The 27,891-nt window shown below is 41.2% G+C and overlaps 2 protein-coding genes and 1 pseudogene across 4 annotated transcripts in view; 1 reads left to right on the forward strand and 2 right to left on the reverse strand.

The window, feature by feature from the left end:
* Positions 1-20,666, forward strand: part of PAPSS2 (3'-phosphoadenosine 5'-phosphosulfate synthase 2) — a 68,366-nt gene extending 47,700 nt beyond the window's left edge. Inside the window, 5 exon segments of the mRNA XM_028127607.2 lie at positions 8,678-8,883; positions 14,648-14,783; positions 16,057-16,325; positions 17,359-17,588; positions 18,847-20,666. Of these exon segments, the coding sequence (XP_027983408.2) occupies positions 8,678-8,883; positions 14,648-14,783; positions 16,057-16,325; positions 17,359-17,588; positions 18,847-18,988 (983 nt within the window). The 3' untranslated portion in view covers positions 18,989-20,666.
* LOC114226881 (U6atac minor spliceosomal RNA) lies at positions 13,965-14,078 on the reverse strand (annotated as a pseudogene).
* Positions 20,667-21,419: 753 nt separating the features above from the next.
* ATAD1 (ATPase family AAA domain containing 1) overlaps positions 21,420-27,891 on the reverse strand; it is a 50,255-nt gene continuing 43,783 nt past the window's right edge. For 2 of the 3 annotated variants that reach the window (XM_028127615.2, XM_028127613.2), the window contains exons 9-10: positions 27,097-27,230; positions 22,937-24,634 (exon numbers count right to left, since the gene is read on the reverse strand). In XM_028127615.2, coding sequence (XP_027983416.1) covers positions 24,514-24,634; positions 27,097-27,230 — 255 coding nt within the window. In that variant the 3' untranslated portion in view covers positions 22,937-24,513. Of the gene's footprint in view, positions 21,612-22,936; positions 24,635-27,096; positions 27,231-27,891 lie in introns of those variants that run through there. The other variant, XM_054729071.1, reaches the window with a different exon arrangement.

Consider the following 27,891-nt stretch of genomic DNA (forward strand, 5'->3'; position numbering starts at 1 on the left):
GATGGCTTCACCCACTAAACGCTAACAAGGACGCGTGGCGGCAGCTATCTGGGCACAGGCTGGTGGCTTTTAGAGTACTGATCTGGCCAAGGTCAGAAGCAAGTGTAATTCAGAAAACTTCCGGACCTTTCTATGATCATTTCCTTCCTCAAACTGCCTGAGCTTATCAAATGGAACTTATCTGTCCCAAGACTCTGGAGAATGGCTGATTAAAGTGGGAGGGGTGGTGGTAGAGTCACCCTGAATTTGTAATATTGAGCAGGCCTAACCCTTTTAGGAAGAAAACTCAAATCAGATGTTACTTCTTGGGAAAGATGTTCATGTTCTGGGCTTGTGCCTCTGCCTGGGGAATGGAGCATAAAAGCCAGAATCAAAGCCAAAAAAGACTCAGGTCAACATGGGCCCTCGCCCCTCACTCCTCTTACCAGCTGTTCCGTTATAAGCTGTGGCTGATAATGCCCCCAATCCTGGGACCTTCATTTCTCAGATTCAATGACATTCCGAAAGCACTTGATTTACGTATAGCTTGTCTTAATGATAATAAAGCATATCTGTACATTTCACTGTTCGCAAAGCATTTTCTCAGGCATTATTTCATTTGATCCCCTTGAAAGCACTGGAAGACAGGCAACTATTTTCATGCTACTTTACAGATGAGGAGACGGACCTCAGGTTAAGTACTTACTGAAGTTCATACGTTGGTAATGAGGGGCCCAAGACCAGAGACCAGAAGGTCCTGACTGCTGGCCCGCTGTTCTTTCTGTACCCGCTGCTCTCCTGAGGTCCTTTCCTATAGAAGCTAGTAACTCAGGAAGTTTGTACAGCAAACATTTACAGGCTGACATTTGCCTCGATGTCTTAATTTCAACACATGCTAAACACAGGCTGCATTGAGTAAATGCCACTCGACTCAGCCATCAGCCACGAATGAGAGGCTGACGGTGAGCATATAAACCAGAGCCGTGGTCAGAACGAAAGTGAGCCACCGTGGAAGTGAGGACCTTACTGCAGGCATAGTCTGTAACCTTTGACTAAGATTTGTTCTTTAAAGAAAAATACCAGGACGATGGGTGTGGTTGCAAGGCCAGTGTTAATGGAAATCAGGGTAACTTGGGATCTAGGACTTCGGGGTGTGGGGACAAAAAGAATCCTAGAATAGGAAAAATAGTTTGTGTTTTAAGAAGGAGAGAAGGGGGACATTTTTCTTGGGCTTCCTAGATTTTGATGGATTCTTAAAGGAGTCTATGATCCAGAAAGATGAAGAACAGCTAATGCAGAAAATCCATCTGGATAATTTCAGCCAAATCTCTCTCTCTCCCTCTCACACCATTTTGGTTTCCTTTCACGGTGCTCTTCAATCTGCAAAACACGTTGCTTTTCTTTTTCTTAATTGGTTCTTACTACCACAAGGTGGGTGAAGCATTGTTGCTCTCACCTCCCATGTAATACAGGTGCCTATCTCTCCCCTCCCCCAAGCCCACCAGTCTGGGGATACAGATGAGGTCGCTTTCCCATTAATACTTGAATCCCACTAGTTCTCGACTCCTACCTGCTCCTGGAGAAGTCCAAGTTCTTTCCAAAGCCTCCCCCAGGGTTTGTGGGGATTCTCAAAGGGCGTTGCCTGTGCTCCAGAGTCAGGCCCCCAGCCATACGCCAGTTGCCATGTGGGTCTGTGTCTCTGCACCCACAAAGGTGCAGATCCTCCCATTCTCTCCAGCCACTGCTGTCCTTGTACCCAAGTGGGAAGGAGAATGTTCCCTTCCTCTGTGTTGACCTCACTTAAGGACGCTCTAGAAGGTTGCTTGAGACCCACAGTGTTAGAGAACTGAGTGAAACAACTCTTGTGATCTTACACATCCCTTTATTCTCCTGTGGCTTCCAGCAAGGCTATATTGGGTATGTCTTGCTGTTTCCATAATCCTTACCCGCTTCCAGCCTATAGGGCCTATTTCTGGGACTTCCTGCAAGACTTCTTTTTGCCCCACTCCTCTGCTGGCCACCATCTACCCCTGCAATGCAAAACCACTGGATATACCCCGGGTATAGTCAGGGTTCAAAATGCCTCATGCCCTTCAGGAGCCTCCTCAACGCCTATGGATATCAATTAATAAAAACAGATACCAGGGATATAATATGCTGCCACTTCTACCAAAGTAGGGATGGAATATCATAGTGGATAAGAGTGTAAGCTGTGGAGCCAAACTGTCTGGGTTCATATGCCCTTGATTCGTTATGAACCTGGGCAAATTACTTAAACTCTCTGGGTCTCAGTATCCTCATCTGTAAAAGAGATATTAATATCAGTACCGACCTCATTGGGATGTTGAAAGTTTAAAGGAATGCCTGGTCTAATAGTAAATGTTTTTATACATTAACAAACCTCCATGGCATGCAAGTAAAGGAACTCGAACTCTTGAAGTAAAGGAACTCTTATCTCTAGGCATATCAGTGTGAAGTAGCACACAAAAAAGTTCATCAGCTATCCAACAAATATTTATTAAGTGTTCTCATATGCCAGGGTTTGTTCTGGCTGCTGGAGATAGAGTGTTAGTGAAGACAGGTACGATCTAGGTGGGACAGAAAGTACAGCTCATTGTCCGAACCTGGTCCAGCAGGTTCTTCCCACCACATGAGTGATTGTCAAACATTAAAACACACACACACACACACACACACAACAGATAACCAGCCCAGCTGGCCTGGCTCAGTAGTTGAGCGTCCACCTATGAACCAGGAGGTCACGGTTTGATTCCTGGTCAGGGTATGTGCCCGGGTTGTAGGCTTGATCCCCATTGTGGGGTATGCAGGAGGCAGCCAATCAATGCTTCTATCTCATCACTGATGTTTCTCTTTCCCTCTCCCTTCCTCTCTGAAATCAATAAAAATATATATTTTTAAAACCCAGATAACTGTATTTCAGTGAAATCTGAGGCAATCTATACAGCAGATTAAAATAGAGCTGCTACTGTGGGAGGGGCAGACTCAGCCACCCCTCTACCTGGACAGCCGCCCTGGAGGCATCTGAGGAAGCCAGTTGCAACCCTGCCCTGTACCACATCGTGACAGTCTCCTGGCAGAGCCTGGCGTGATGGCCTCTGGACTAAGTAGACAGAATCAAATTCCAAAAAGTGGTTAACATTTATGTGTTAGAAGGTTGGGATATCATTTCATTTTAACCAGTTCATGAAAATTTGAGTCACCACCATCGAAAATAATTTCTATAGACAAAGAATTACAAATTTCTTAATCGCCTACAGTGTGTAGGCAATAATTCTTTTATTCTGACCATATCTCCTAAAAACATTTTGTCAGTTTTAATTTTCTCAAAGATTCACATTTCCCCCCCCTACATTAAAAAGAAACTAGCTCAGTCTAATTTTTTTAGTGTTTCTAATAATTGTATAATGAGGTACTCCCTATTGTCCTCAAAGATCTACTTTCATGTCAATGTATTATATCAATTTATTTCTCACTGGATATATAAAGTTTGTGGGTTGTCAAGTCTAAATTTAAAAATGGCATTACAAGTTTGTGTTCTTGACTGGTGACCCTAGGTTAGGTCAAATCATGGCAGCTTTGTGAGACTCGATCATTTGAAAGTAAGTCTTCCGGGCTCTGAGTTTCCAAGGCAGGCTTAAGGGCTTTCCTTCTATCTGTCAGCATTTATTCAGCACTTAATGTGGTCTGACCGTGGCTTTTGACATAAGACATCACATTTAATCCAGATAACACTGCTGTGAAGATGTGCATATGAGGAAATAAGTATTGGAAAGGTTAACTCACTTGAAGTCTCAATTCAAACCCAGGTTATCCTGGCCCTAGTATTTGTGCTTATTCCACAGAGCATGTTTTCATGTGCTCTAACCATCTAGATTCTAGGATGCTCTAGAGCCGTTTGCTTCTGTACCTTCTCCCAAAGCCTGGTTTGGAACCATATGCAATAGTTATACCATCACATATTTGCAAGAGACAATTTCTGTTTTTTTTCTTTCTTAGACAACTTCTTTCTGAAGTTGGAGGAGCCATTGACATGTTAAAATTATTTTAAAACAGATATTCATCCAAAATAATGCTTTTGAATTTATTAAATAATATCCAGGACAAATCTGGTTTTACCAGGTTTTTGCTGTCATTACAGTCTCCATATTTTGAAATAGGAGTAGCAAAGTATATTTGTATGTTATATGTGTGAAGTTTTAATAGGAATTTGTTCCTTATTGCTTTAAGATTACTTTAGTGCAGAGCTGAAAACATGTTTCTTAAGTGTGTTTATATTTTTCTAGGCATGGTCCTTTCTGGTATGCACTTTAACTTTCCAAGTAGTTAAATTATTATATGTAGATTTATTATATTGATTAGAAATGGTTGAGAACCTAAAAAAAAAAAAATCCAAATGAACCAGTTGGAATTGCTAACAGTTCATGATCCAACCAGTTATAATAAAATAACGCTACACTCTTCTGTTGACTGGAGCCCAAATAACAGGAAAGTTCTGGATCAGATGCAGCTGTTGTTTATAATGTTGTAGTTGGCTAACAAAAGTAAACTCATTTCTAAATTGTTGCACATTTTGTTCCTGAGATTTTAAAAGATTTAATGATCCTTTCCACTAGTTACTTCTACTGAAAGTTGGTCCCTCTATTTAGTTTCACAAATCTGGAAATAGCATTTACAAAACATTTGTAATTGCTGAAGGATAAATCAATTTTAGATGCCATTTAAAGTGGATGCACCTCGTGCTTGCTTCGGCAGCACATATACTAAAGTGGATGCACCTGGTTGGTTTGTGAATGATCATACTTCACTTGTTTGTGATGTGTGATCATGCATAAATTCCATGGTAAGCTGATGATTGGCAGTTGTAGGACTGGGAATAAACACACACTTGCTGTGGCTGTAAGCTTCTGCGCTGTTCCAGAATGGAAAGGTAAAATTCTGAAGATGTCCTTTATCTTTGGCATTGTTTTCCATCATTGTTTTTTTTTTTTTTTTCTTTAAAAAGCCTAGGTAAGCCGAAACCGGTTTGGCTCAGTGGATAGAGCGTCGGCCTGTGGACTGAAAGGTCCCAGGTTCGATTCCGGTCAAGGGCATATACATTGGTTGCGGGCACATCCCCGGTAGGGGGTGTGCAGGAGGCAGCTGGTCGATGTTTCTCTCTCATCGATGTTTCTACCTCTCTATCCATCTCCCTTCCTCTCTGTAAAAAATCAATAAAATATATTAAAAAAAAAAAAAAAGCCTAGGTAAGCAATAAAAAGTAATTTCGTTTCTTTCCCCTAGAAACAGCCCCAAACAACCGATAAGGTTGTTTAAACAAAAGACCTGCAAGGTTAAAACAAAAGGCTTGCAAGTTATTTAAAGCAAAAGCAAAATTATTCCACTGAACATGAAGTGATGTTCATGGCTACAGAACCACAAGGCTCTTTTCTAAAGTGAGATATATTGCAATAAAATACCCAACGCAGTCCCCACCTGACAAGAAGGAAAGAGGCTGAGAGCCCGAATCGGTGTTTAAAAGTATGGAGGCCGTTTCAGCACAGAGTTCCATTGTTGGCTATGTTTTTGTATTAGCAAAGTAGATAGAGGTGATGATAGGGAAACCACCGTCAATCTGCTCGCACCTGTGTGGGGTTGTTGCTACGGGGGTATGAGACCAGTTGGCTTTATTACTCGGTAGAAATTCTTTCCATGACATCCCAGAGATTAGCTCTCTTATCTTGGCCCCCTTGTCAGGGAGTGCTGATTCCTCAGTTTGGATTTTCACTCAAAGCCAAGATACAGGTGGGCCAGAGGCTACACTGGGCAGGAACCTAGTGGACCTGAGGAGGAGATTGCAACAGGAAAGCAGAGTATTCCTTGGATTTCAACCCAGAATAATTGATGGGAGACACCACCATAAGCGTGTTGCAGTCAGAACTAGGCTTCCGCCAGCATCCTGCCCATCTTTTGCTTTGCATTTTGTTTTACTTCGTTTTGATCAAGTCGCTCTGTATAAGCAGTGTGGCCAGTCATTCACAATCCACAGAAAGCATGATTTCTGACTAGGTCATCAGAAACCTTGAAGGTGTTATTGTTAACCTCACTCTTGTTTTCTCAGTTAGACTATGCAGTGGGTTTAATTATCTTTCACCATAAACCTCTGCTGATACAGTGCTTTACAATATGCCTCCTCCCAGCAACCCAGGGGGAAACGTATTATTTATTATCCCTATTTTCAAGTGAGGAAATTGAGCACAGAAGGTGAATGGCACAGGAGTCAAGGGGAGAACGCATGACTGAGTTTAGTGTTCTCTGCACAGGGCTTGGCTTGCTCTTATTGCCTCTGAACTTTGAAACAGGGGAGTTACTTGAATGACAAAAACCATTACTTTCTCTGCACAGTGTCTTCTTTTTGGTTTACAAGGGTTCGCAGAGCAGGTTACAGGATTTTATGATGGGTTTTCTTTTATTGCTGGCAGTTGCTGTCTATATTCTGTGACATTCTTTACATTCTAGTAACTTCTGGGGAGAATTTAATAGGAGTAAAGTGAGATGCCTGGAGACTATGGTTTCATAGCTGCTAGAGAGAGTGTTTTGCTCCTCAAAACGGAACACAGATCTCAGATCTTTAATTCTGTCAGAGGCATTCTGTGTTGGCTTCTGAAAGTTAGGTTTAAAAGACTTCATTCATCTATGGTACATTTCCTCAAATCCTTAAGTAACTGCATTTGTTTTCTCTGGAGTTCAAGGTTTTATTTACCTTCTTTTCCTTTCCTTCTGAGTCTTGAACGTTGGAACTCCCCACAAATCTCCCTAATGTTCTTTCCTGGCTCCATTTTCATACCTGTAAATACAGCAGAGAGACTGACACATTCGTCAGGATGTTTGAGCACCATTACAAATGGGGAAAAACAGTTGTGCAATTTCTCTTGCATTAATTAGCTGGCTTCATTAAAACAGATGTTTTCAGGGGGCCAAATAGTATCCTTTTAAAAAGCCCCAAACTGAGAAACATCATTGTTTTTCTCTCTCTCCCTCTAAAAAATTAATAAAAAGTAAAAATAACAGAATGTGTTAAACATAAGGAAACTTTAAAAAATTACTCCATCGTCATTAGTTATGCCGGTTATTATGCTGAGTTCTAATGTAATGGTGCCCTGAGGACTGGGAGACAATTAGGATTGTTGGCCTCACATTAAAGGACCCCCCCCCCCCCCCCCGCCCCATGACTGTATTTTTTGTTTCTGTATAAATTTGGTTTTTCCAGAGGAGGGAGGGAAGGAGGGAGGGGAGAGGAAGAGACAGGGAGAGAGATTTACTTTAAGGAATCAATTATGGCAGTTGTGGAGGTTTGTCTAGTCCAAAATCTGCAGGGTAGGCTGGCAGGCGGTAGACCCAGGGAAGAGTTACAGTTCAAGTCCAAAGGCAGTCTGCCTGCATTATAGAATTGTATACCTGAAACCTATATAATTTTATTAACCAATGTCACCCCAGGAAATTCAATTTTTAAAAAAGGCGGTCGGCAGAATTTCCTCTTCTTCTTAGGAGGTCTAACTTTTTCTATTAAAGCCTTCAACTGATTGGATGAGGCCCACCACTTTATGGAGGGTAATCTGCTTTACTCAAAGTCTGCTGACTTAAAAAGCTAATCTCATCTAAAAATACCTTTAGAGAAATGGTTTTGAAATCTAGAATAATGTTTGACCAAATATCTGGATACTGTGGCCTCACCAAGTTAACACATAAAATTAACGATCACCGTTTCTGTTTTTATCTAGTTTTCCTGTCTCTTCCTTAATGGTCAAGCTATCACATGACATTTCTTGCAGCTGAAAATGTAAATTTTCTGAACACCGCATTCCACACCTGCCACTTTGCTGTGTTGTATGCTAAGAAGCCAGTACACCCAGGTTACTTAATTACCTCTTAAAGTAAGAGACTCAGCATCAAGATGAGAGGTGCTCACTCTCCAAAGAAAGGGCATGAGCTTTAGTAAATAAACTGGATGTTGTTTTTCACCCCTCCCTGGTTTTTGACTGATGGTTCTCAATTGTGGTTGAGCTAGCAAGACTTGTGATTCCCTGGTGAGTCTTTTCAAAAATATTTAAGGGTGATGCTGCTCCTGGACCTCAGGAAACAAACAACATCAAGAGGACTGCTTGTTTGGGGGTTCTGTTCATTAATATTAAATGCCTGGGTTTTTTTCTTTTTCTTTTTCTTTTTCAACTCAATGTGTTCGCAATGCAATTAGAGTCTAAATAGATCATGAGACTTGCCAGATGTTGTGACAAGGTTCATTTCTAAGGAAGACTAGAGGGGTCTTTTGTGTGTGTGTGTTTTGTTTGTTTAATTGGGTTTTTAAGCTCCCTAGTGCGTTGAGGTCAGGCCTGAGCTTTAAAACGGGGACCCAGAAGGGAGACACCCCTCTCTGGTCCCCTAAATTACTGAGACAACCTCCAGGATTTGAAACTCAGCCCACTTTTCACAAGTGCCCACCTCCTGATTTGAGAAGCCCCTTGGGGACGTCTCATCATAGACTCGGGAGAAGCTGGTGCAGCTAGCACAAACCATGTGGGATTTAGGTCTTAATGCGGATTGCAGGCAACGTTTGGAAGGGATATGGTGCACATCTGAGTCATCCTTACAGGACAGCACACTTTGAGTCCCATATTCACGCACCACGTGGCTCTCTCTGCAGATGGCGTGATCAACCTGAGCATTCCCATCGTGCTGCCTGTCTCTGCGGACGACAAGACGCGGCTGGAAGGGAGCAGCAAGATTGTCCTCACACACGGCGGACGGAGGGTGGCTATCTTACAAGACCCTGAATTCTATGAACATAGAAAAGAGGAGCGTTGCTCCCGTGTGTGGGGAACAACATGTGCAAAACATCCCCATATCAAAGTAAGTTGCCAAACCTTAGAAGGACTCAGAAACACTGGAGTTAGATGGAAGAATGCATTTCCAAGGGAGGTTTTTCAGGCTTTGGTCTAAAGGATCTCTTGTGTCCTTGGCTCCTGTGATGTCTGGGTCCCTCAGCTAAATGGGAAACAACTGGGCCGGGTAGATAATTTAGCCTAGCGTCATAAACAGCTGTAGCTATGCACAAAACCAAAGTTCACAAGGGAAGTCAATTTCTTCCTACAGAATGGGTCCGGCCAATCACTGGGAAGAGACTCAGAGTTCATGCTCTGTGGCCAGGGCGGAGGTCAGGGACATCCTTTCAGTAAACAAAAATCAGTGCAGATATTGGCAGAGTTTCCGGAGGAAGATACCACATTTTCATCACCGGATATTTCTTAGGTTGAAAAACGTATTCATCTGATTAGGATCATTTCAAGTTTCTCCTGCCTGAAGGCAAAACAGACTAAACCTCCTCAGATTCCCTCACAACTTCCGTTTGATGGGTGGGAGTGGATGGTATTATGGAATTGCTAGAGGTGGTTCATTTCCCATAAAGGAAAAATATGTGAAATTGAATACAAAAAAGCATTCCTCATCCAATATTAAAACATTAGGGTTGACATTTTAAAAGATTGGACTTGTCAAATTCCATAGCCGGGGTAACTACTTTTCAGAAAGTTCACAGAATAGAGAGCAATTTGAGGCCCAGGAGACTTTAAAAAGCACATCTTCTCTCTGGACCTCAGTTTCTTCATTTATAAAAGGAGGGGCCCAGACTCAATAACTCCAAGATCCTTTTCAGCGCCAAGACCCTGCAAAATGTTTAAATAAATCTGTTCGAATCTGTCGGGCAAACTTATGCTTTTATTTTTTTTACCTGAAATGTTGTAAGATAGGAAGGGCTTTTTCAAGGCCGCTGGTGGCAGCCTCTGATGGACAAGGTCCGTTGGCCGAAAAGCCACTTTTCATTTGTTGGACCCAACTCTCCACTCTGCAGATAAGCATCTTTAATCTTTTTAAAAAACAGTTTTATTGACTTTTCATATTTTTTAAAATATGTTTTTATTGATTTGAGAGAGAGAACGGAAGAGAGAGGAAAGGAGGGAGAGAGAAAGAGAGAGAGAAACATCAATGTGAGAGAAAAACATTGCTTGGTTGCCTCCCACACACAGTCTGGCCAGGGATTGAACCCGAAACCTGGGCATGTGCCCTGACGGGGAATCGAACTGGCAACCTTGGTGCATGGGATGACACCGAGTCACGTCAGCCAGGGCAATCCTCTTTAAACTTAATGCACATCCATCTCAAAGCCATCCAAACAGTTTCTCTCCCAGAGGTGGCAGACCGTCCTGTAAATTGCTAGACTGAGAGCTATTTGAGGAATTCTGTTCTGGGCCTTCATTATGCCTGATAGTGACCATATAGATCTGTGATCTCATCTTCACTCAGTGGCCTAAGGAATAGCTGCCTGACGTCAGGCCAGTTCAGATAGTCCTACTCTTTGGGCCTGACATCCACATACACATGATTAGCATTAAAAGGAAAAAAACAACAACACACCAACCAACCAACCAAACAAAACCTAAGGAATTATTTCTTTTCATCTTACCTTGCAACATGTGTTGGCAGTTGGAGCTCAGAATTTCTTAGAAGCCAGGGAGAGTGGTGATGAAACTGTGACCTTGACATTATAGTCAGTGACTCTGTACCATTAGGTTATTAGAGGAACTCTGTAAACATTCCCAGTGAGCTAGCTAATGGTGAGAAATGGGCCATGGATAACCAGACAGAGACAGACACTCACCTTGTATACACTACACTTGGAGTGCTGCAGGTGTGTTTACCAGACACACAACACATGGGTTTTATTGGGAAAGAAACTCTTCGCATTGTATTTTTTAGCACCTTGAAATTCACAGCGATACCTAAACATGTGTTTTTTTAAAAACAACACACCAAATCTTCCAAAAGTAATTTTGTCTAAAAAGTAATCTTAGGTCTTCTTGTATTTCCATGTGAGTGATATTTACATGGAAAATGGTCAGAGTCACCGAGGAAATGGTCGGCCTCTATTGCATTGCTCCTCATTGAAGTCACCTTGACCTTCCATTCAAGTCATCCCCATCCTCTCTCTCAAGTCACTAACATGGAACCATGTGACATGATCTCAGATGAAATCATGAGGAGCAGGTGAAACTTATAAAAATAGTGCTGGGAGGAGCCCTGTTGCCTTTCATCCATGGCTCTCAAAGCCTCTCTAGACAGTAATTATTTCCCACAATGCTTGTGTGAAGTATTCCCCTTTTATAGATATGGAAACCAGTAGAACAGAGTATGACTTCCCCTTAGCTTTGCAGTGAAAACCATATGGCCAGTTCGACCCACAGAATCACCTGGGGAGCTTTAAAAATTACCCATGACTGGATCCCACCCTCACAGATTTTAGTTGCCTTGGGATCAGTTCTGCGTGTTGGGGGTAAAAGTTGCCTGTGATTCTCATGTACCATGAAGGTTGAGAACCACTGCATTGATTACCCAGAGCTCTGTCCTGTATGGCTCCACCTGGAGATTTCCTGCAAGCACCTCGCTCTCAACATTTGAAACCTCTCCCCAAACCTGTTCCCTTTCCTGTGTCCCCCCCACTCAGGGAGCAGCTCCACCATCCAGACGTTGGCCATGTCCCAAACCTGGGTGTCATTCTTACTTCTGTCTTCTCCCTTGTCCATTCAGTCACCAATCCTGATGCTTCTGCCTCTCGTATTGCTTGAACTTGTCTGCTTCTCTTCTGTTCCAGCCTGTGCCAGGACATTTCGTTTCTTCCCTATCTCTTGCCTTTCTCCTCTCCATTTTTTGGCTAGAGCAAACTATTCAAGCTTTATTTGGGAATTCTTCGTAAAGATCATATGACTTCATACTATCTCTTACCATCACCACTCAACATAGTATCTCCTCCAGTCATCCTCACCACTCAACATCCTCTCTCTTGTTTTAGCATATGCTAGTCCCTCAACCTAGGACACTATTCCTTTACCCCTGCCTCCTCACCACATTTGTTACTCCTTTCCCCTTTAAGAAGTTGGCCTTACTCCCATGACTTATGAGCCTGACTGGGTGTCCCTTCTTTGTCTTCCCAGAACACTTTGTGCTCCAGAGTTCTTTGCCCTTGTCCTGTTCCACAGTACTGTTGCCCATTTACTCTTCTGTCAGGCCACTCAGACTGCCAAACCATGAGATCAGGGACCACATCTTGATATGTCTTATTCGCCATCAAATCCCTAGCAGCAAGCCCAGGACCTGGCACATAGGAAGTGCTGACTGGATGGAGGATGGTTGGAGGATGCCTCTGAAGGCAGGTCGGAAATAGCAGCATGGAGACCACTGATGAGGGGCAGTGATGCAGTGGGAAGAGCCTGGTTTGGAGGAGTCCTAGATATGGGTCCTAGCTGACAGCTCTTTGCACTTGAACTCTGCCAGTTCCTCTCTGTGAAACTGCCTTCTCTGGAAATGAGGACATTGAGTCCACATGATTTACAGGTTCCTTAGAGCCCCAGAATTCCATGACTACAACAGATACCACAAAAAAAATGAGTACATATTCTCCACTTGTGTCACGTTATTTTTTTTCTTCTCAGTTCTGTTCTCTGAACGCTTTTATCATGACCTTATTTTTCTGAACTCTCCATTTCTTTTCTTCCTTCTGCTTTCTTTCTCTTCTCTCCTTGCCCTTTTTCATTCTAACCTCTGCACCTTCCTGTCCTCAGCTGCTCCTCTCCTTCTGGTTTGCATATTCCCTCTTCGTCTCCAAATTGTTTCTTTCAATTCTTCCTCTCCTTGCCCTCTTTGAGCCGATTCACCTTTTGCAATCTTCATCCTAGTGTTTGAGGTCATCCTTTTCTTTTTGCATTCCTGCTCTCTGGATTCTGAGACCGATTCCCCTTTCACTACTTCACTAGCCTCCCTTAAAGGAGCTAATCTCTAGCTCTGCAAGGTTCCATGCCTGTCTTTGGCAACAGGTGGGGACTTACAGAAAATTAGGCAGAGCCAGTTTTGGGGACCATTGAATCACCCTGGGGGAAGAGATGTCCTTAGTTCCTCTCTATCCCAGTAAAACCAAAAACAATTTCAGCATTGCTCTTTAGACAGGCACATTTTAGGCTAGGTAGTAAACAAAATTGGTTCAATGCCCCCTTATGGATAGAATCTGTATAGGGCGGACCCCTAGCGTCCAGAATGAATTATTACACTCCCAGGGATTTGGGGGGGGGGGAGCTCAAATCTTTCAAAAGTTTATCTATAGTCTAACTTAAGCAATGAGGGGAAAGTAAATGTATAGGTATAGGCATTTGAAAATATCCCTAAGTGATTTTCCTGAGCACAGAGTTTAGGGGCCATGGAAACATAACCAAATCCTTTGCACGATCCCCCTCTCTCTACCCAGGGCTTCTCAGCCACAGCACTATTGACATTTGGGCTGGATATTATTTGTTGTGGGGCTGTCCTGTGCAATGTAGGATACTGAGTAGCAACTCTGGCCTCTACATACTAGATGCCAATAGCACAACCTCCCCATCCCAGTTGTGACAATTAAAATTGTCTTCAGATATTGTCAAAACCACTCATTGTTGAGAATCATGGCTCTATTCTAACCCCACATTCCCTGACTCCCCCGCACCCCACCCCCCATGGAATGCAAGTCATTGTAAACCCAGTATCTGGTCGTGACAGGGAGTGTGCGCCAGAGGAGCGCCGTCCCCACCTTGGTGTCTTCTGACCAGGTGTTTCTCTCTCCCTACTCCTGCTTCCCTCTTCTCTGCTGACATTTCAGTGGCCAGTGACCTTGAGTAGTGCAAAAGGCAGGTATGGAATTGGATCAGAGGAAGGACTGTGAGACCATTTACTTGATTGAGGAATTTCTATGTTTGTCTCAAGGCTTGAGGATGGACACTTGCCCTAAGTTGGCATTGGTTTTATTGCAGTATACTTGTTTATGGAAACAACAAAGGTTGTCATGTTTTTCTTTTTTGTGAGTTTATTGAGATGTAATTGACATATAACACTGTGTAAGTTTAAGATACACATTGTAAAAACCATGGTTAGATGCCACAAAGCAAGTGGTGCTGCCTTAACCACCCAAGGGCCTCATCTGTCCCTCCCTGTCGAAGGGAGTGCTAACCTTCGCTCCTTTCATCCAACACTATCATGGCTTTCTTTTTCATTACTTTCACCATTCCTCACACCACTCTCACACCTCACAGTTGTGGGTCCCACAGCAGAAATACACAAGAAACCCACATACCACCTTTAAAAGTTACATATTCAATAAATTTAAATATTTTTATCTTTCTACCTTGACAACTATGCTTTGATAACAATCTGGAAGGCCAGGTTCAAATTCAGGCACGTTGGTTCTGCTGGACTGTGGTCGTGTGGAGAGCTGGCTCTCGGCCTAGAGCCGACCGGTCCGTCTCTTCTGTGCTTGGCCTCGTCCCATGTCATCGTGGCCCTCTGGGTCTGTCTATTTTGTTTCTGTTTGAATTTCTAACATGGAAAATAATGCTGGGTATAACTCAAATAAACAGAAGCCCTTTGGGGGTTCTCAGAGTAGAAAGGGATTGAGAGACCCACAAGTTTGATAAATACCATGCTAGAATTGCTGAAGCATTCAAGGTAGTCAATGCTAACCCAAGATTGGTCCATGAAGAGAAAAATTTTCAGGTAAACAGAAGTCCATATTAATGACTAATTCTAATAATCACCTTTCTAGATGGTGATGGAAAGTGGGGATTGGCTGGTTGGTGGAGACCTTCAGGTGCTGGAGAGAATAAAGTGGAACGATGGGCTGGACCAGTACCGCCTAACACCTCTGGAGCTCAAGCAGAAATGTAAAGAGATGAATGCTGGTACGTAGGCTGGCTCGGATGCATTTCTACTCCTTACCACCCTCTGATTGCCGAATTAAGGTTATCAGCAACAGCACGTTTATAGTTTTAAAAAGCTGGAAACATCTACTGATATGTCTACTGATACAGAAAGTTTACAAAGTTGAACTACATCCACACACTGGAACACTATCCAGCAGTTAAAAATATGCACCGACATGGAAAGATGCCCAAAGTGTATTTATTAAGCGAAAAAGCAACTTGCAGAACCATATAACAATTCTGAAAAACAAAGTAAGATATGATGATGGTTGTTAAAACCCGAAGCTCTTTCTGTGTCTGGAAGCAGCAGGCTGGCAGCGAGCACCCGGCCGCCTGCTGACAACAGCAGCTGCCTCTGGGGGTGGAACTGAACCAGGGAGGGAAGGTTTTCACATCACATATTTTGAAAAAGAGGGAGAAAAAATAATAAGGTTATGGGTGATTTTTACATTTTTGACTTTTCTGTATTTCCCAACTTTTCCATAATGGCTGCGTATTTTTTCATAACCAGAAAGAATGAGTAAGGCTCTCAGGTATCCATCACTAAGTGGAGTTTTGAAGATTCCCGTAAAGAGAAGATTTGAAATTATATTGCTAGATTGTTGAGACCTTGCAGGGGCCCCAGGAAATGTCCCTCATTATTCGCTCCCCGCCCCCGGGGAAGTGAGACTGGAGCAGGGACTGATGGCTGCAGTGGGCACCTGCCTGAGCCTGGTTTGCTGCAAAGGTCCTGCCAACACACTCTTTCATTTCTGCATCAGGCTCTCCCTCTCGGGCCTCCTGCCTGCGCCCCGTCCCTGTGTCAACAGTCTGACCTTGGTACCTTTCGAGTAACAACCCTAGAGGCCCAGGTGGATTCTCTAGCCGATTATCAAAAACAAGTAGCGCCCTGGCTGGTTTGGCTCAGTGGATAGAGCGTCGGCCTGCGGACTCAGGGGTCCCAGGTTCGATTCCTGGTCAAGGGCATGTACCTTGATTGCAGGCACATCCCCAGTGGGTGGTGTGCAGGAGGCAGCTGATTGTTTCTCTCTCATTGATGTTTCTGGCTCGCTCTCTTGCTCTCTCTCTCCCCCCCCCTTCCTCTCTGTGAAAAATCAATAAAATATATTAAAAAACAAACAAACAAAAAACAAAAAAAAAAAACAAGTAGCTATAATGAATGCACTGAACAGTTCACACAGCTGCATCTTTCTGTTCCTGCAGACAAGCCGCACTGCATTTCTCTGACCTTGGCCTTTGTTTTCTTGCCCAGATGCGGTGTTTGCCTTCCAGTTGCGCAATCCTGTGCACAATGGCCACGCTCTGTTGATGCAGGACACCCGCCGCCGCCTCCTACAGAGGGACTACAAGCACCCGGTCCTCCTGCTCCACCCTCTGGGCGGCTGGACCAAGGATGACGACGTGCCCCTGGACTGGCGGATGAAGCAGCACGCAGCTGTGCTCGAGGAAGGGGTCCTGGATCCCAAGTCAACCATCGTCGCCATCTTCCCATCTCCCATGCTGTATGCTGGCCCCACGGAGGTGAGCGGTACCCTGAGCTGGGCCATGGGACTCAGAAGTACAGGCTCAAACTTGACTTAAAAGAGCAAATGAGTCTCTGTGATCTTCCTTCGTCACGAGCAGATTCTAAAATCTTCTGATCTCTCCTCTTTATCCAACTGACCTGTTTCCATGTAGTGCTTATAAAAATGCTAGAAACATCAAATCAAACCTGTCATACACCACCTTTGAGAATATGGAAGTTGGCGTGTCAATGAGGTAGATCGTGCAACTTAACTGGGTTATAGGGCAAGTTGTGTCTAACCCAATATCCAGTTTCTGAAGTTCCAGTGACTCTGAGTCTCCATGCTCCGTGAGCTACATTAGAAGCGCACGGAGAATATGCCCCTCTCATCACACAGTGAGCCTATCAGAGACCTCTGTCCCACCGCACCCCTGGTGGAGTGGATTTGAACAAGTTTGCGGGAAGTATGATGAATTGAAAGGATCTCAACCCTTTGGAATGTCCCAGAGTTTAACAAATTAATTCTCTTTAACCAGATCAAAGTTCCAGGCCTCCTAGTTCTCCTCTCCACCCTCTATGTTTCTGAGCTTTAAAGAGGACAGTTCATTTTGAAATCCCATTGCTGTGTTGAACTGGAGTCAATGCATATGAAAGGTAATTGGCTCATTCTTGACAGTCAGAAAAGAGACACCGGAGCTTGTAATTTCCTTTCAACTGTGATTTATTCTGAATAGAGAAGGACTGGAGGGTAAAATCCTCACAGTTCCGTAAAGCAGTGAGATCTGAGTGTTGGTCTGCTAGCCTTGGAGAGATGAGGAAATATAACCTCAGGTTCTAGGAGGGGGATTCTTATTTTTAAAGCTCCTGTCCCACCCAACATAACCAAGTAGATAGAGAGAGAGTAGAGTCTTGGACACCTCACTGACTTTCTTGCAATTATTAGTTGGCCAACATTACTGAATTACTTCTAAAGCAGAATAAAGGTGTGTAAAAGGAACCCACAGAATTGGCCAAGGATAACCAGCATCTCCCTTACATGATGTTTCCTAGGTCCAGTGGCACTGCAGGGCCCGGATGATTGCGGGGGCCAACTTCTACATTGTGGGCCGGGACCCTGCAGGAATGCCCCACCCCGAGACCAAGAAAGACCTGTATGAACCCACTCACGGAGGCAAGGTCCTGAGCATGGCCCCTGGCCTCACTTCTGTGGAAATCATTCCATTCCGAGTGGCTGCCTACAACAAAGCCAAAAAAGCCATGGACTTCTATGATCCCAAAAGGTAGGTCTTTAAAGGAAAATTCATTTTTAATCTTTATTTTTGAGAGTATTTCAAATGTCCCCCTTTTTACTCCCCTCCGCCCCCACCCCCGCCACCTCCCTGTTCCTGCCCTGCCCCCGGCCTTCACCACCCTGTTTATGTCCATAGGTAAGATCTTTGGTTAATCTCTTCCTGCTTCCCCTTCCCACTTCCCTCTTAGATTCGTCAGTGTGTTCCATGCTTCCTGGATTCTGTTATTCACCAGTTTCTTTTGTTCATTAGATTGCTTGTTCATTTAGTTTTAGATTCAATTATTCATAGATATGTATTTGTTGCCATTTTATTGTTCATATTTTTTATATCTTCTTCTTTTTCCTCTTCTTAAAAAATACCTTTCAACATTTCATGTAATATTGGTTTGGTGGTGATGAACTCCTTTAGCTTTTTCTTGTCTGTGAAGCTCTTTATCTGACCCTCAATTCTTTTTCTTTTTTTTTAATACTTTATTTTATATTTTTTAAATATATTTTTTATTGATTTCAGAGAGGAAAGGAGGGAGAGAAATAGAAACATCAATGATGAAAATCATTGATCGGCTGCCTCCTGCATGCCCCCCACAGGGGATGGAGCCTACAACCCAGGCATGTGCCCTTGACCAGGAATCAAACCAGGGAACTCTTGGTTCATAGGTCGACGCTCAACTACTGAGCCATACCAGCTGGGCCAGAAAAATATATATTTTCTTTTTATTGATTTCAGAGATGAAGGAAAAGAGAGAGAGAGAAAGAGAGAGAGAGACAGAGAGAGAGAGAGAGAGAGAGAGAAATCAATGATGAGAATCATTGATCGGCCGCCTCCTGTACGCCTCACACTGGGGATTGAGCCCGCAACCCAGGCATGTGCCCTGACTGGGAATTGAACCGTGACCTCCTGGTTCACAGGTCGATGCTCAACCACTGAATCACGCTGGCTGGGCCAGAAAAAATCTTTTAATGAGCATTATGATGCACTAATCATACTCAGAGCACACAGAAGTAGGCAGAGCACCACAAGACACTTCCATGAACAGAGTAGACACAGTGCATATTGAATGGATAGCTGCATTATGTCCCCTTCTGCAAGTTCCTTTACTGAAGAATTAACGAATTGCCATTTTGGAAGGTGTAGCATTTTACAGAAGGAAAAAAAATGTGGTCTCAGAACCCATAAGCTACTCCAGGAATCTTTAAGGAAGATGTTATTTACCTACATGGAGTTCTTTGTTCCTACCCTGTGACAGGCACAACGAGTTTGACTTCATCTCAGGAACCCGCATGAGGAAGCTGGCCCGGGAAGGAGAGAATCCCCCAGACGGCTTCATGGCCCCCAAAGCGTGGAAAGTCCTGACAGATTACTACAGGTCCCTGGAGAAGAGCAGCTAAATGCCTTTGGCTCCAGTTTCTTTCTCAAGTGCTTTTTGATTCCCTTTCCTATTTTTGAGATTAGATGCTTTGAATCCAATTGTTTCTCAATGACTGATTTTAGGGTTTTATAATGAGGTGATATAATTGTGTCTAAAATTTAGAGTCAACTTCAATATATAAGAAGTAAGTCAAACTGAAGACCAAATCTTAGCAGGTTAACAGAAATAGTATCATCATTTTAGAATGAAATTGTATTGTCTACTGCATCTGAACAGGTAGGTCCTAGATTTCTTAAAGCTCTGACCATGTGTCTAGTTTACTTGCCAAAAAGGAAAGCATATTTTCCAGCTTAAGTTTTACCAACCTACCCTCTACCAATGTTACACACAAGAATAAATCAAATGGGCAGCCTCTTCTATACAACTAACAAAATAATTTCTCACCCTGAATGAGGAGTGGCTCACATAAGATTCTTCCTAATATTTCTCCTCACGTCGTATACAGCCCTACTGTCCAATCTCTTAGGTGCTGAAGAATGATCTGACTGGAGAATGTGTGAAAATGTGAATTTACTCTCAGAGATCTATGCAATCTACTTCTGCCATGAAAGTTCTATTAACTAATAAGAGAAGTCTTAATGCACTTCCGTGAATAATGTAACTCCAGTGAAACAGTGTCTTGTCATTAAATAGCATAGAGTGCTTTGATGAGATTTCCACCCAGGAAATATTGTGGAAAGTTACTTTTTCTCCTCTATGAAGAGGCTATGCCTTTACCCTGCAGCAGCAGCTGCTGTAACTGAAAACCATTCGTGCCATTAGTGAGCTAAAACTGGAAACGACCACAGAAACCATCGAATGCAACCCTGTCCCCTGACAGGTGACCCAACTAAGACAAAGCATGAGCACATGCTTGGTGAGCTGCTGAGCATGGCAGCAAAAACAGAAAATTGGCATAATTAGGAAGTACTGGTGGTACTGAATGAGCACCCAGGCCACGTGATTCCCTATCTGAACTCGGTCTATACTGTACAACACAGAAGCCAGATCTGATTCCCCTCAACTGCTTAGAAAAGCTCCTTAAATAGAGGGTACTTACAAAGCAGCCTTCTTGGATGCTCAAAGGTCGAGTTTTTAAAACTCAGCTGATTTTATTGCAGTTAAAAAAAAACACAAAAAACTTTTTCCAAAGACTTATTGCTGGTTCTGAGACATCCAGCCTCTCTGATGGCTTTACTTCCTGGGAGGCAATCTTTTTATACTTTATGTGTAATTCCTTGTGCTAAGGGATATATGAAGAAACAGTACCTTTTGTACATGGGTCTCTCTGGAAGAGACTTCAACTGGAAAGAGAAAACTGTGATTTTTAAAAAATATTCTGTGTTGTTTTCTTAAATGCTAATCTTAGCTAATGAAAGTTCTTTTGAGAATAATATACAATGGTCACAGCAAAGTGTAACCAATTGTCTTTAATAATAGAGTGCCTTTATTCATTTAATTAGAGGTACTCCATAATTGCCTTTTTAAAAAACAGCATATTTATTGAAAACATGAGACAGGATATAGTGCCTTAACCCAAATAGTTTGTGATTTTTAAATATATTTATAACAATTCTGCTCTAATACCACACAGTGCAAATGACTATTTGTATGTACAACTGATGCTGTCCTCGTGTTAATAAATTTCTCAAAATGAACGCCGGGGCTTCTCTGCCTGTTTAACACTCAGTGTGGGTTGACCACATGACTGTTGAGGTCTTGGTGACTTCAAATAACTGGAAACTGCAGCAACTCTTTCAGACCATAATTACGAGGCTGTTAGCCCTTACCCACGTCATTTCAAGAACTGCTCTAGATGGGAGTGACACAAGCACTTAGTGATGTTTTCAGAGGCGACTGGGTTCCTTAGGGACCTCTCCCCAGGATTTCATTGCCTGAGGATCCTAACTGAAATTTTTTTTTAACTTGCTCCCTTTTTCTCAAAGTGCCCGCAAGGAGTTTTACCAGTGGGGTTGGAAGCAGTTGTGTGTTGTCTGCAGTAACCTCAGCAATTGCTACTTCTGTGTGCAAAAAGGATGCCTGCTTCCACCCATACGTTCAGGGGCCTCCAGGAAGGCTTGCATTTTGGTTTCCTTCCTCCTTCAGCCCCCAGCCTCCTTTCTGTCCTGAAGGCTTAATGAAAATGACTGCTGCTGGGCCTCACTCCAATACAACTGGTGTAATAGCCAACTCAAAGCTACCACATCACCCCTCCCTTTTCCTTCCCATATCCCTACCTGTTGGCTCCTAGTGACTATTAGTAGGACAAAGTAGGGCAGGAAATGTGTAAGTTCATGAAGATGTAAGTGGTGCTGAGGGAGTATACCAAACTGTACAGGGCAGTGTGAAAAAGTCCTGGAAAGGCATGTATAAATCATTCAGTCAGATATTGGTGGACTTAAAAATGTTATCAACACTTGAATCAGGCCACAAGATTTCTTTCCAACCATATTCCTTGTAAGAAGAAACAACTCTTGGCTACTTGAGAACAGCAGAGTTCGTTTTTCCTCATCTTTCTCCTTTCTATCACCTGACTTTTAGGTCAAGCACAGTAGGTAATCAGGAAATGAGATGGTCACCAGATCAATCAACTGTTCTTATATCTGAAGGTTTGAAGGAACAATAGTGCAGCGTTAGCTAATGAGGCACACACCATTGTGTTCCATTTCAGTTCCAAGTTTTGCATGACAGTAATTATTTCAATATGCTTGGCTTGAGTTTTAAAACTGAGCTGCCATGCTTCACAACCTGTGTCCTTGGTGCCCAAACCAGAATTCACATTCATTGCAGCTGTATTTCAGAGCACAAAAGCTTACAACGAAAGTGTGCTCAAGCAGATTTATAATTAAATATTAGACAATCACAAAAACATTCCCAGTTCAGTGTTTTAGTAATGAGACCTTTATGAACTATAATAATAAAAGCATAATATGCTAATTAGACCTGACGGCTGAACAGCAGAACAACAGTCCAGATGAAGCTGGGCACTGCGGCTGTGAGGACCGGGCCCCTCGCACGAATTTCGTGCATTAGGCCTCTAGTTGAGTTATAATAGTGTAAATTTTACACCAATGTTACTGAGGATATTTTGTTTTACTTTCATTGTTAAATGGCTTCTTGTAGCTTTGATCTCATTTGCATCTACTTGCTCTACATCTTAATACAATTTCATGAACATGTCTTAGAATTTTCACCCACACATGTAAGGAGAGCTTTAACTTTTGAGGGGGGGAGGTAAAATGTGAAGGGAAATAAGAGGTACAAACTCCCAGTTATAAATAAATAAGTTATGGGGATATAATGTACAGCACAGGGGAATGCAGACTATTGCAATAACTGTACAGTGACAGATGGTTACTAGATTTGTCATGGTGATCAATTCGTAACGTGTATAAATGTTAAATAACTGTGTTGTACACCTGAAATTCATAGTATTGCATCTCAATTATACTTTAATAAAAAAAGAAGGAGGCCTTTCCTGTTTATCACTTAGGGAAAAAGCATTTTCTCAAGTCAGAAACTCTAAGCATAATAATAATAATAATAATAATAATAAAGTTTCCTCAATTACTTTAAGGCATTAAGATGCCTCAATGAGTCATAATTGCTGGGATTAGTGTATTTTTCTAACTTCATTTAATGATTAAAACTATGATAAATTTAATAACTACTACTGGATAGTCTGAATTGAAGAGAAGATAAAAAGAAAGGACCTGAGAAGGAATATATCACACCTTATTTTTTATCAATAAGTCATAAGATTAAAATAAATGATTACTGAAATTCTTACTAAATACTAGTATGAATTAGTGTGTAAGCTACAGAAGTGTGAATGCTACACAGCAAGATAAAACGAGTCCGAGGGCACGTTTTATAAACCAAAACCACCCCAGAAAATTTTATGTAACTGAAAAAGACCAGCCATAAGTAGAGAAAAATCAATTAAGAGGGACCTCTTTATTACACATTTATAAAATAATAGTATAATTATTAAAAATGGAGACTATATTTTTTTGGTATCTTGTGTTTTGCATTCAATTTTTCAATCATCTTCACAATTTTTCAAGACTTGATTTTTGTTATCCAAAGTGTTATCCTAGAACTTCAACCCCACCCACCAAAGCACAACTGAAGAACCAACTATTCAGCAGGTTCTAATGAGACTTATCAAAAAGTTACTCCAATAACGCACAAATAAAGATTGAGTTTTCAAAGAAGTACAATAAAAAAAAAACACATAAAGAGCACAATTTAATTTTTCTGATGATTCAGAAGGTTCCTCTGTCACAGTGTGCCACGCTCCTCATGCTGCATGTTTAAGTGCCGTAACAGAATTCTAATTAGTGAAATTGTGGACAAAAACATGTTTAGCTGACATGTTAGCACACACAGCCTCAGTGACTGCAGGTACAATATGGGAATTTTGATGGGTATATTTGTACTAACTGGGGCACAATTTATAATATGCTGAGAAAACTTTTTAAATTTCAGTTATAAAATGAATATTTTTTTAGCATATTTAGTAACAGCTACTAGTTTTAAATTATTTTATTTTTGATGACCAAATTAGATTTGACCATAAATAAAGAACACATAACTTTAAAATAACATTAAAAAACCATGGTTACAACAGAACTAGGCAACATTAGATGAAGAAAGGGAAAGTCACATACATGTATTGTATGGCACTGAGGTTTTTCTAAGCTATTCTTTTGAATGGCTTTCAATCACCTTTACATATATCAATTTATAAATGTCTCTACTCAGTGTGCTTGTGGAAAGGTGAAATTGGTGTTGATCACGCAACTGCCTGAAAACCATTCAATGCTGATCTCTGAACAAGTATTATTATACGATTATCCTGACAACCATAATAATTGAGCCACATCTAAGTATTCAGATGTGGCTGACTCCAACTGTTCAACTTCAGAGAATGCTCAACTTTAAAAAAAGCTGAAACAAGTGACAACTGAAAATGGCTGAATCTCTGTACCTTATAGACACAACCCTAAATCTTATTTTCGCTATAAAGCATTTAGTACTTTTTGATTCAGTAGTTGGGGGTAAAAAAAAGTTTCTGTATTCAAACATATCTACAGAATGTCAATATAAAATGTGTGACTATATACATTCAATACACACACACGCTCACATATCTAGAAAGCAGCACTTAACCACATCTCCATTTCTCACCTATGACTCAATGACTCACCTGTCACTTTAAAACAAGCTTAGATGTTATAAGGCTGCAACATATGGCTAAAGAGGCCAAACACAAGCACCCACAGGCAGGCTGGATTAAATTGTTCCTCCTCATGATTTTTGACAAGTGGCAATACCATTTATATAACAACCATGTCTCAATAACTTAGAAGTCAGAGTATAAAACCAGTGTCATTCAACTCCCTCACTGTGTAAGAACACCACTCCTTCCATTCTATTCCACTAATGATAACAGGGCACACCAAACCAGGCTGCACTGACCTGCACAAATGACGTTTACTCTTAATCTAAACAAACATGTGTTAAAACATTCTGAAACGCTGCATCCTTCGACTTCTTCATCTTTTCAATTGCCCGATGCAGGTCCTGTTGTTGCACAGGCCGAATTTCATCTTCATCATGGCTAAAATGCAAATACAAACCCACCAGATATTAAAAAAACTTTAGAATATACCTTCCTAAAAGATTTTACCATGATTAAAAAATAATCTCTTTCCCAACCAAGACCCCAAAGACAAACACAATTAAAAATTCATGCGAACTTTTTCAGGAGCTATCTATGCATTACAAATCTCTTTTTTAAAAAGCACTGACTGCTAAAAGGTAGAAAGCTGAAATGGCTGGCTATAAACATATAGCTGTGGTAACTAAAATCAAATACTTCACACTAAGAACATGAGTAGAGAATATTAGCATACAGTGAAAATGTTCTATAAAGGTGTGCCAATTTACCTAAGTGGAAACATTAATTCCAATCAAGGAGTCAAACATATTCCCATCAAAACTAAAATTAAAAAGTAGCTTTCTTACAGATATAATTCATGTATATGTTTGGCTTTTGACAAACTAAAATAAAATTCTTTGCTATTAATAAAAACCAACTAATCTAAGTCCTCCTAACTTCAATAATAAGAAAAACACAGTATATAATGTCTCCTTTGTAATTTATGGACACTTAAGAAAAACCATTTGGGGAAAAATTTTAAGATAATCCAAGTCTGCCCTAACTGGTTTGGCTCAGTGGATAGAACATCAACCTGGGAACTCAAGGGTCCCGGGTTCGATTCCGGTCAAGGACATGTACCTTGGTTGTGGGCACATCACCAGTACGGGGTGTGCAGGAAGCAGCTAATAGATGTTTCTCTCTCATCGATGTTTCTAACTCTCTATCCCTCTCCCTTCCTCTCTGTAAAAATCAATAAAATATATTTTTTTAAAAAGATAATCCAAGTCTATTGGTCAGATTTTTCACATTGAAATATTAAAATTTTCACGGCTTTGAGGACAGCAGAAAAACTTTCATTATTAATGTAATTTTACTTAAGCAAAATTTACTCATAAGTTATTTTCTTTTTCTCCTTTTAATCTTATTTACAAGAATAAAAATCTTTGGCATGTAGATTGGCTACAGGGGTCAAAAGTATTCCCAACTTTAGCACTCGAGCAGCTGGAGCAATAAACAAATAAATGGGAGTTGCTCTCTACATGATAGGGATCAAGGGCACACTGAAGAAAAGTCCAGGACTAGTGCATACCTAGCTAGGGTTAACAGGGTAGCTTTCATGCAAACCTTTCTATACCAAGAGCAGCTTTTTTTTTTTTTCCCCCTATGGCAATGCACTATAACTAAACACAAGAATACAAGAGGTAAATCTAGGTCACTGGAGTGAAAGCCTCAGGGGCATGAGGAAAAAAGAAACAAAGGGTAAGAGATGGAGAACTCATTCAATACAAGCCCCAAAGTACACTAGCTTGCCAGAGTCATAGAAATTCTTCGTTAAGAAGAGGTTGATACTTGGCCCTGGCCAGTTTGGCTCATTGGATAGAGCATCAGCCTGTGGACTGAAGGGTCCCAGGTTCCATTCCAGAGTCAAGGACTCATACCTTAGTTGCAGGCTCAATCCCCAGCCCTGGTCAGGGCATCTATGGGAGGCAGTCAATTGATGTGTCTCTCTCTCACATTGATGTTTCTCTCTCTCTGTCTCTCCCCCTCCCTTCCACTCTCTCTAAAAGTCAATGGAAAGATATTCTCGGCTGAGGACTGAAAAAAAAAAAGTTTGATACTTTGAACAGGGGTTTAGAATGCAGAGTTATACTGGCTCAGGGCAAGTAGCCTTTTGAAAAACTTCCCAAGGGACATAGTTCATCAGAGCTGAGCTATTCCATTCCAGTTCAGTATCTTTGCTTGAATAAGGTTGGTACAAAACTTTGGTTTCTCAAGCTCATACTTTGAAACTGGTTTCAAGTGAAATTTGCTGCAATGACAAATGGTTTATTTGTTTAGTAAATATATTATTATTAACAATTTGAAATCTAGTCCACAGCAAGGCCCACAAAAAACATATTCCATTGAAATCCTCTCACATCCTTTGGTATTCTATTACCTCACCATTAATTCAACACTTACAGTCTTTGCTCTCCAACATAAGTTTATATAGTCAAACCAATTAAGTGACATGTAAAATTTCTGTAACACAAGGTACTCATTATCATATAAAATGAAATTTAGGAATTTAAGATGCAAAGCAATCCAGGAACACTAGAAGACCCTGTTTTCTTAGTGGAGATGGGCAAAACTAAGGTTCTGTCAGCTTTCTGTGACCAGTCCATGGATTTTCAGTATAAATTTAGCTTTTTATCTCTACCGCTTCATTTTAGACTCTCCTCAAAACACCCCTCCCTCACAACCATTTTCAGAACTCACCTTTAAAAAAAGACAATAAATAAAGTTTGGGAGATCGTTAATTCCAATTTACCTTTTATTCCATACACAGAGTTCGTATTATAAAGCAAAATAAAAGAAACTAACCTAAAAACTCTAAAAGGATTTGATAAATATTAGAGATCAACTCTATACACACATACCTTTCCTCTGATGTAGAATTAACATATTCCCTGACACAGAGGAGGGCAGCATCTCTACACATCTCTTTAAGGTCACTTCCTGAAAACCCATCAGTTTCCTGGGCAACTTCTAGCAGGTCCACATGTCTGTCCACCTTAAACAAATATGTATAAAACACACTTAAAAACAAACACAAAATATACTGCAAAGGATATATTCAAATATTATTTTTAGAAATAAATAATGGTAAGCATATTGAAACAGCATGGAAAGAGAATCACTAAAGAGTATTTTCAGTTTTAACTATAAAAGCTTAAAATTTGAAATCTAATTTTTATTAAGTGTCATTATGACCAATAAGTCTCAGTAGATATATCATGGTGTGACAGTGAAAAAAACATTCAAACAATGTTGGAATCACTTCAGTAGCTCTTAGAAGGGTCCCAAGTTAATACTTTTCTATAATATAATCAACATACTTAACAAACAGCCTGCATTATTTAAGTCCCAAGTCCATTACAAAAAAACATTCCATTGAAATCCTCTCACATCCTTTGGTATTCTATTACCTCACCATTAATTCAACACTTACAGTCTTCGCTCTCCAACATAAGTTTATATAGTCAAACCAATTAAGTGACTGTATTGGCACATAATAGACTTGGGTTAATATAACCATACCAACTGTATACATAGATGAAGAGGGGGAAAAAGCAAGGAAAGTTATACTAATTACCATCTATTAAATGATAAGTTTCTATTGAATGAGTACAAAAAAACATTTTACAAAGTATCATACTTTAAAAAGATATTAG

The sequence above is a fragment of the Eptesicus fuscus genome, chromosome 17, assembly GCF_027574615.1.
Source record: "Eptesicus fuscus isolate TK198812 chromosome 17, DD_ASM_mEF_20220401, whole genome shotgun sequence".
In the NCBI taxonomy this organism is placed as follows: Eukaryota; Metazoa; Chordata; class Mammalia; order Chiroptera; family Vespertilionidae; genus Eptesicus; species Eptesicus fuscus.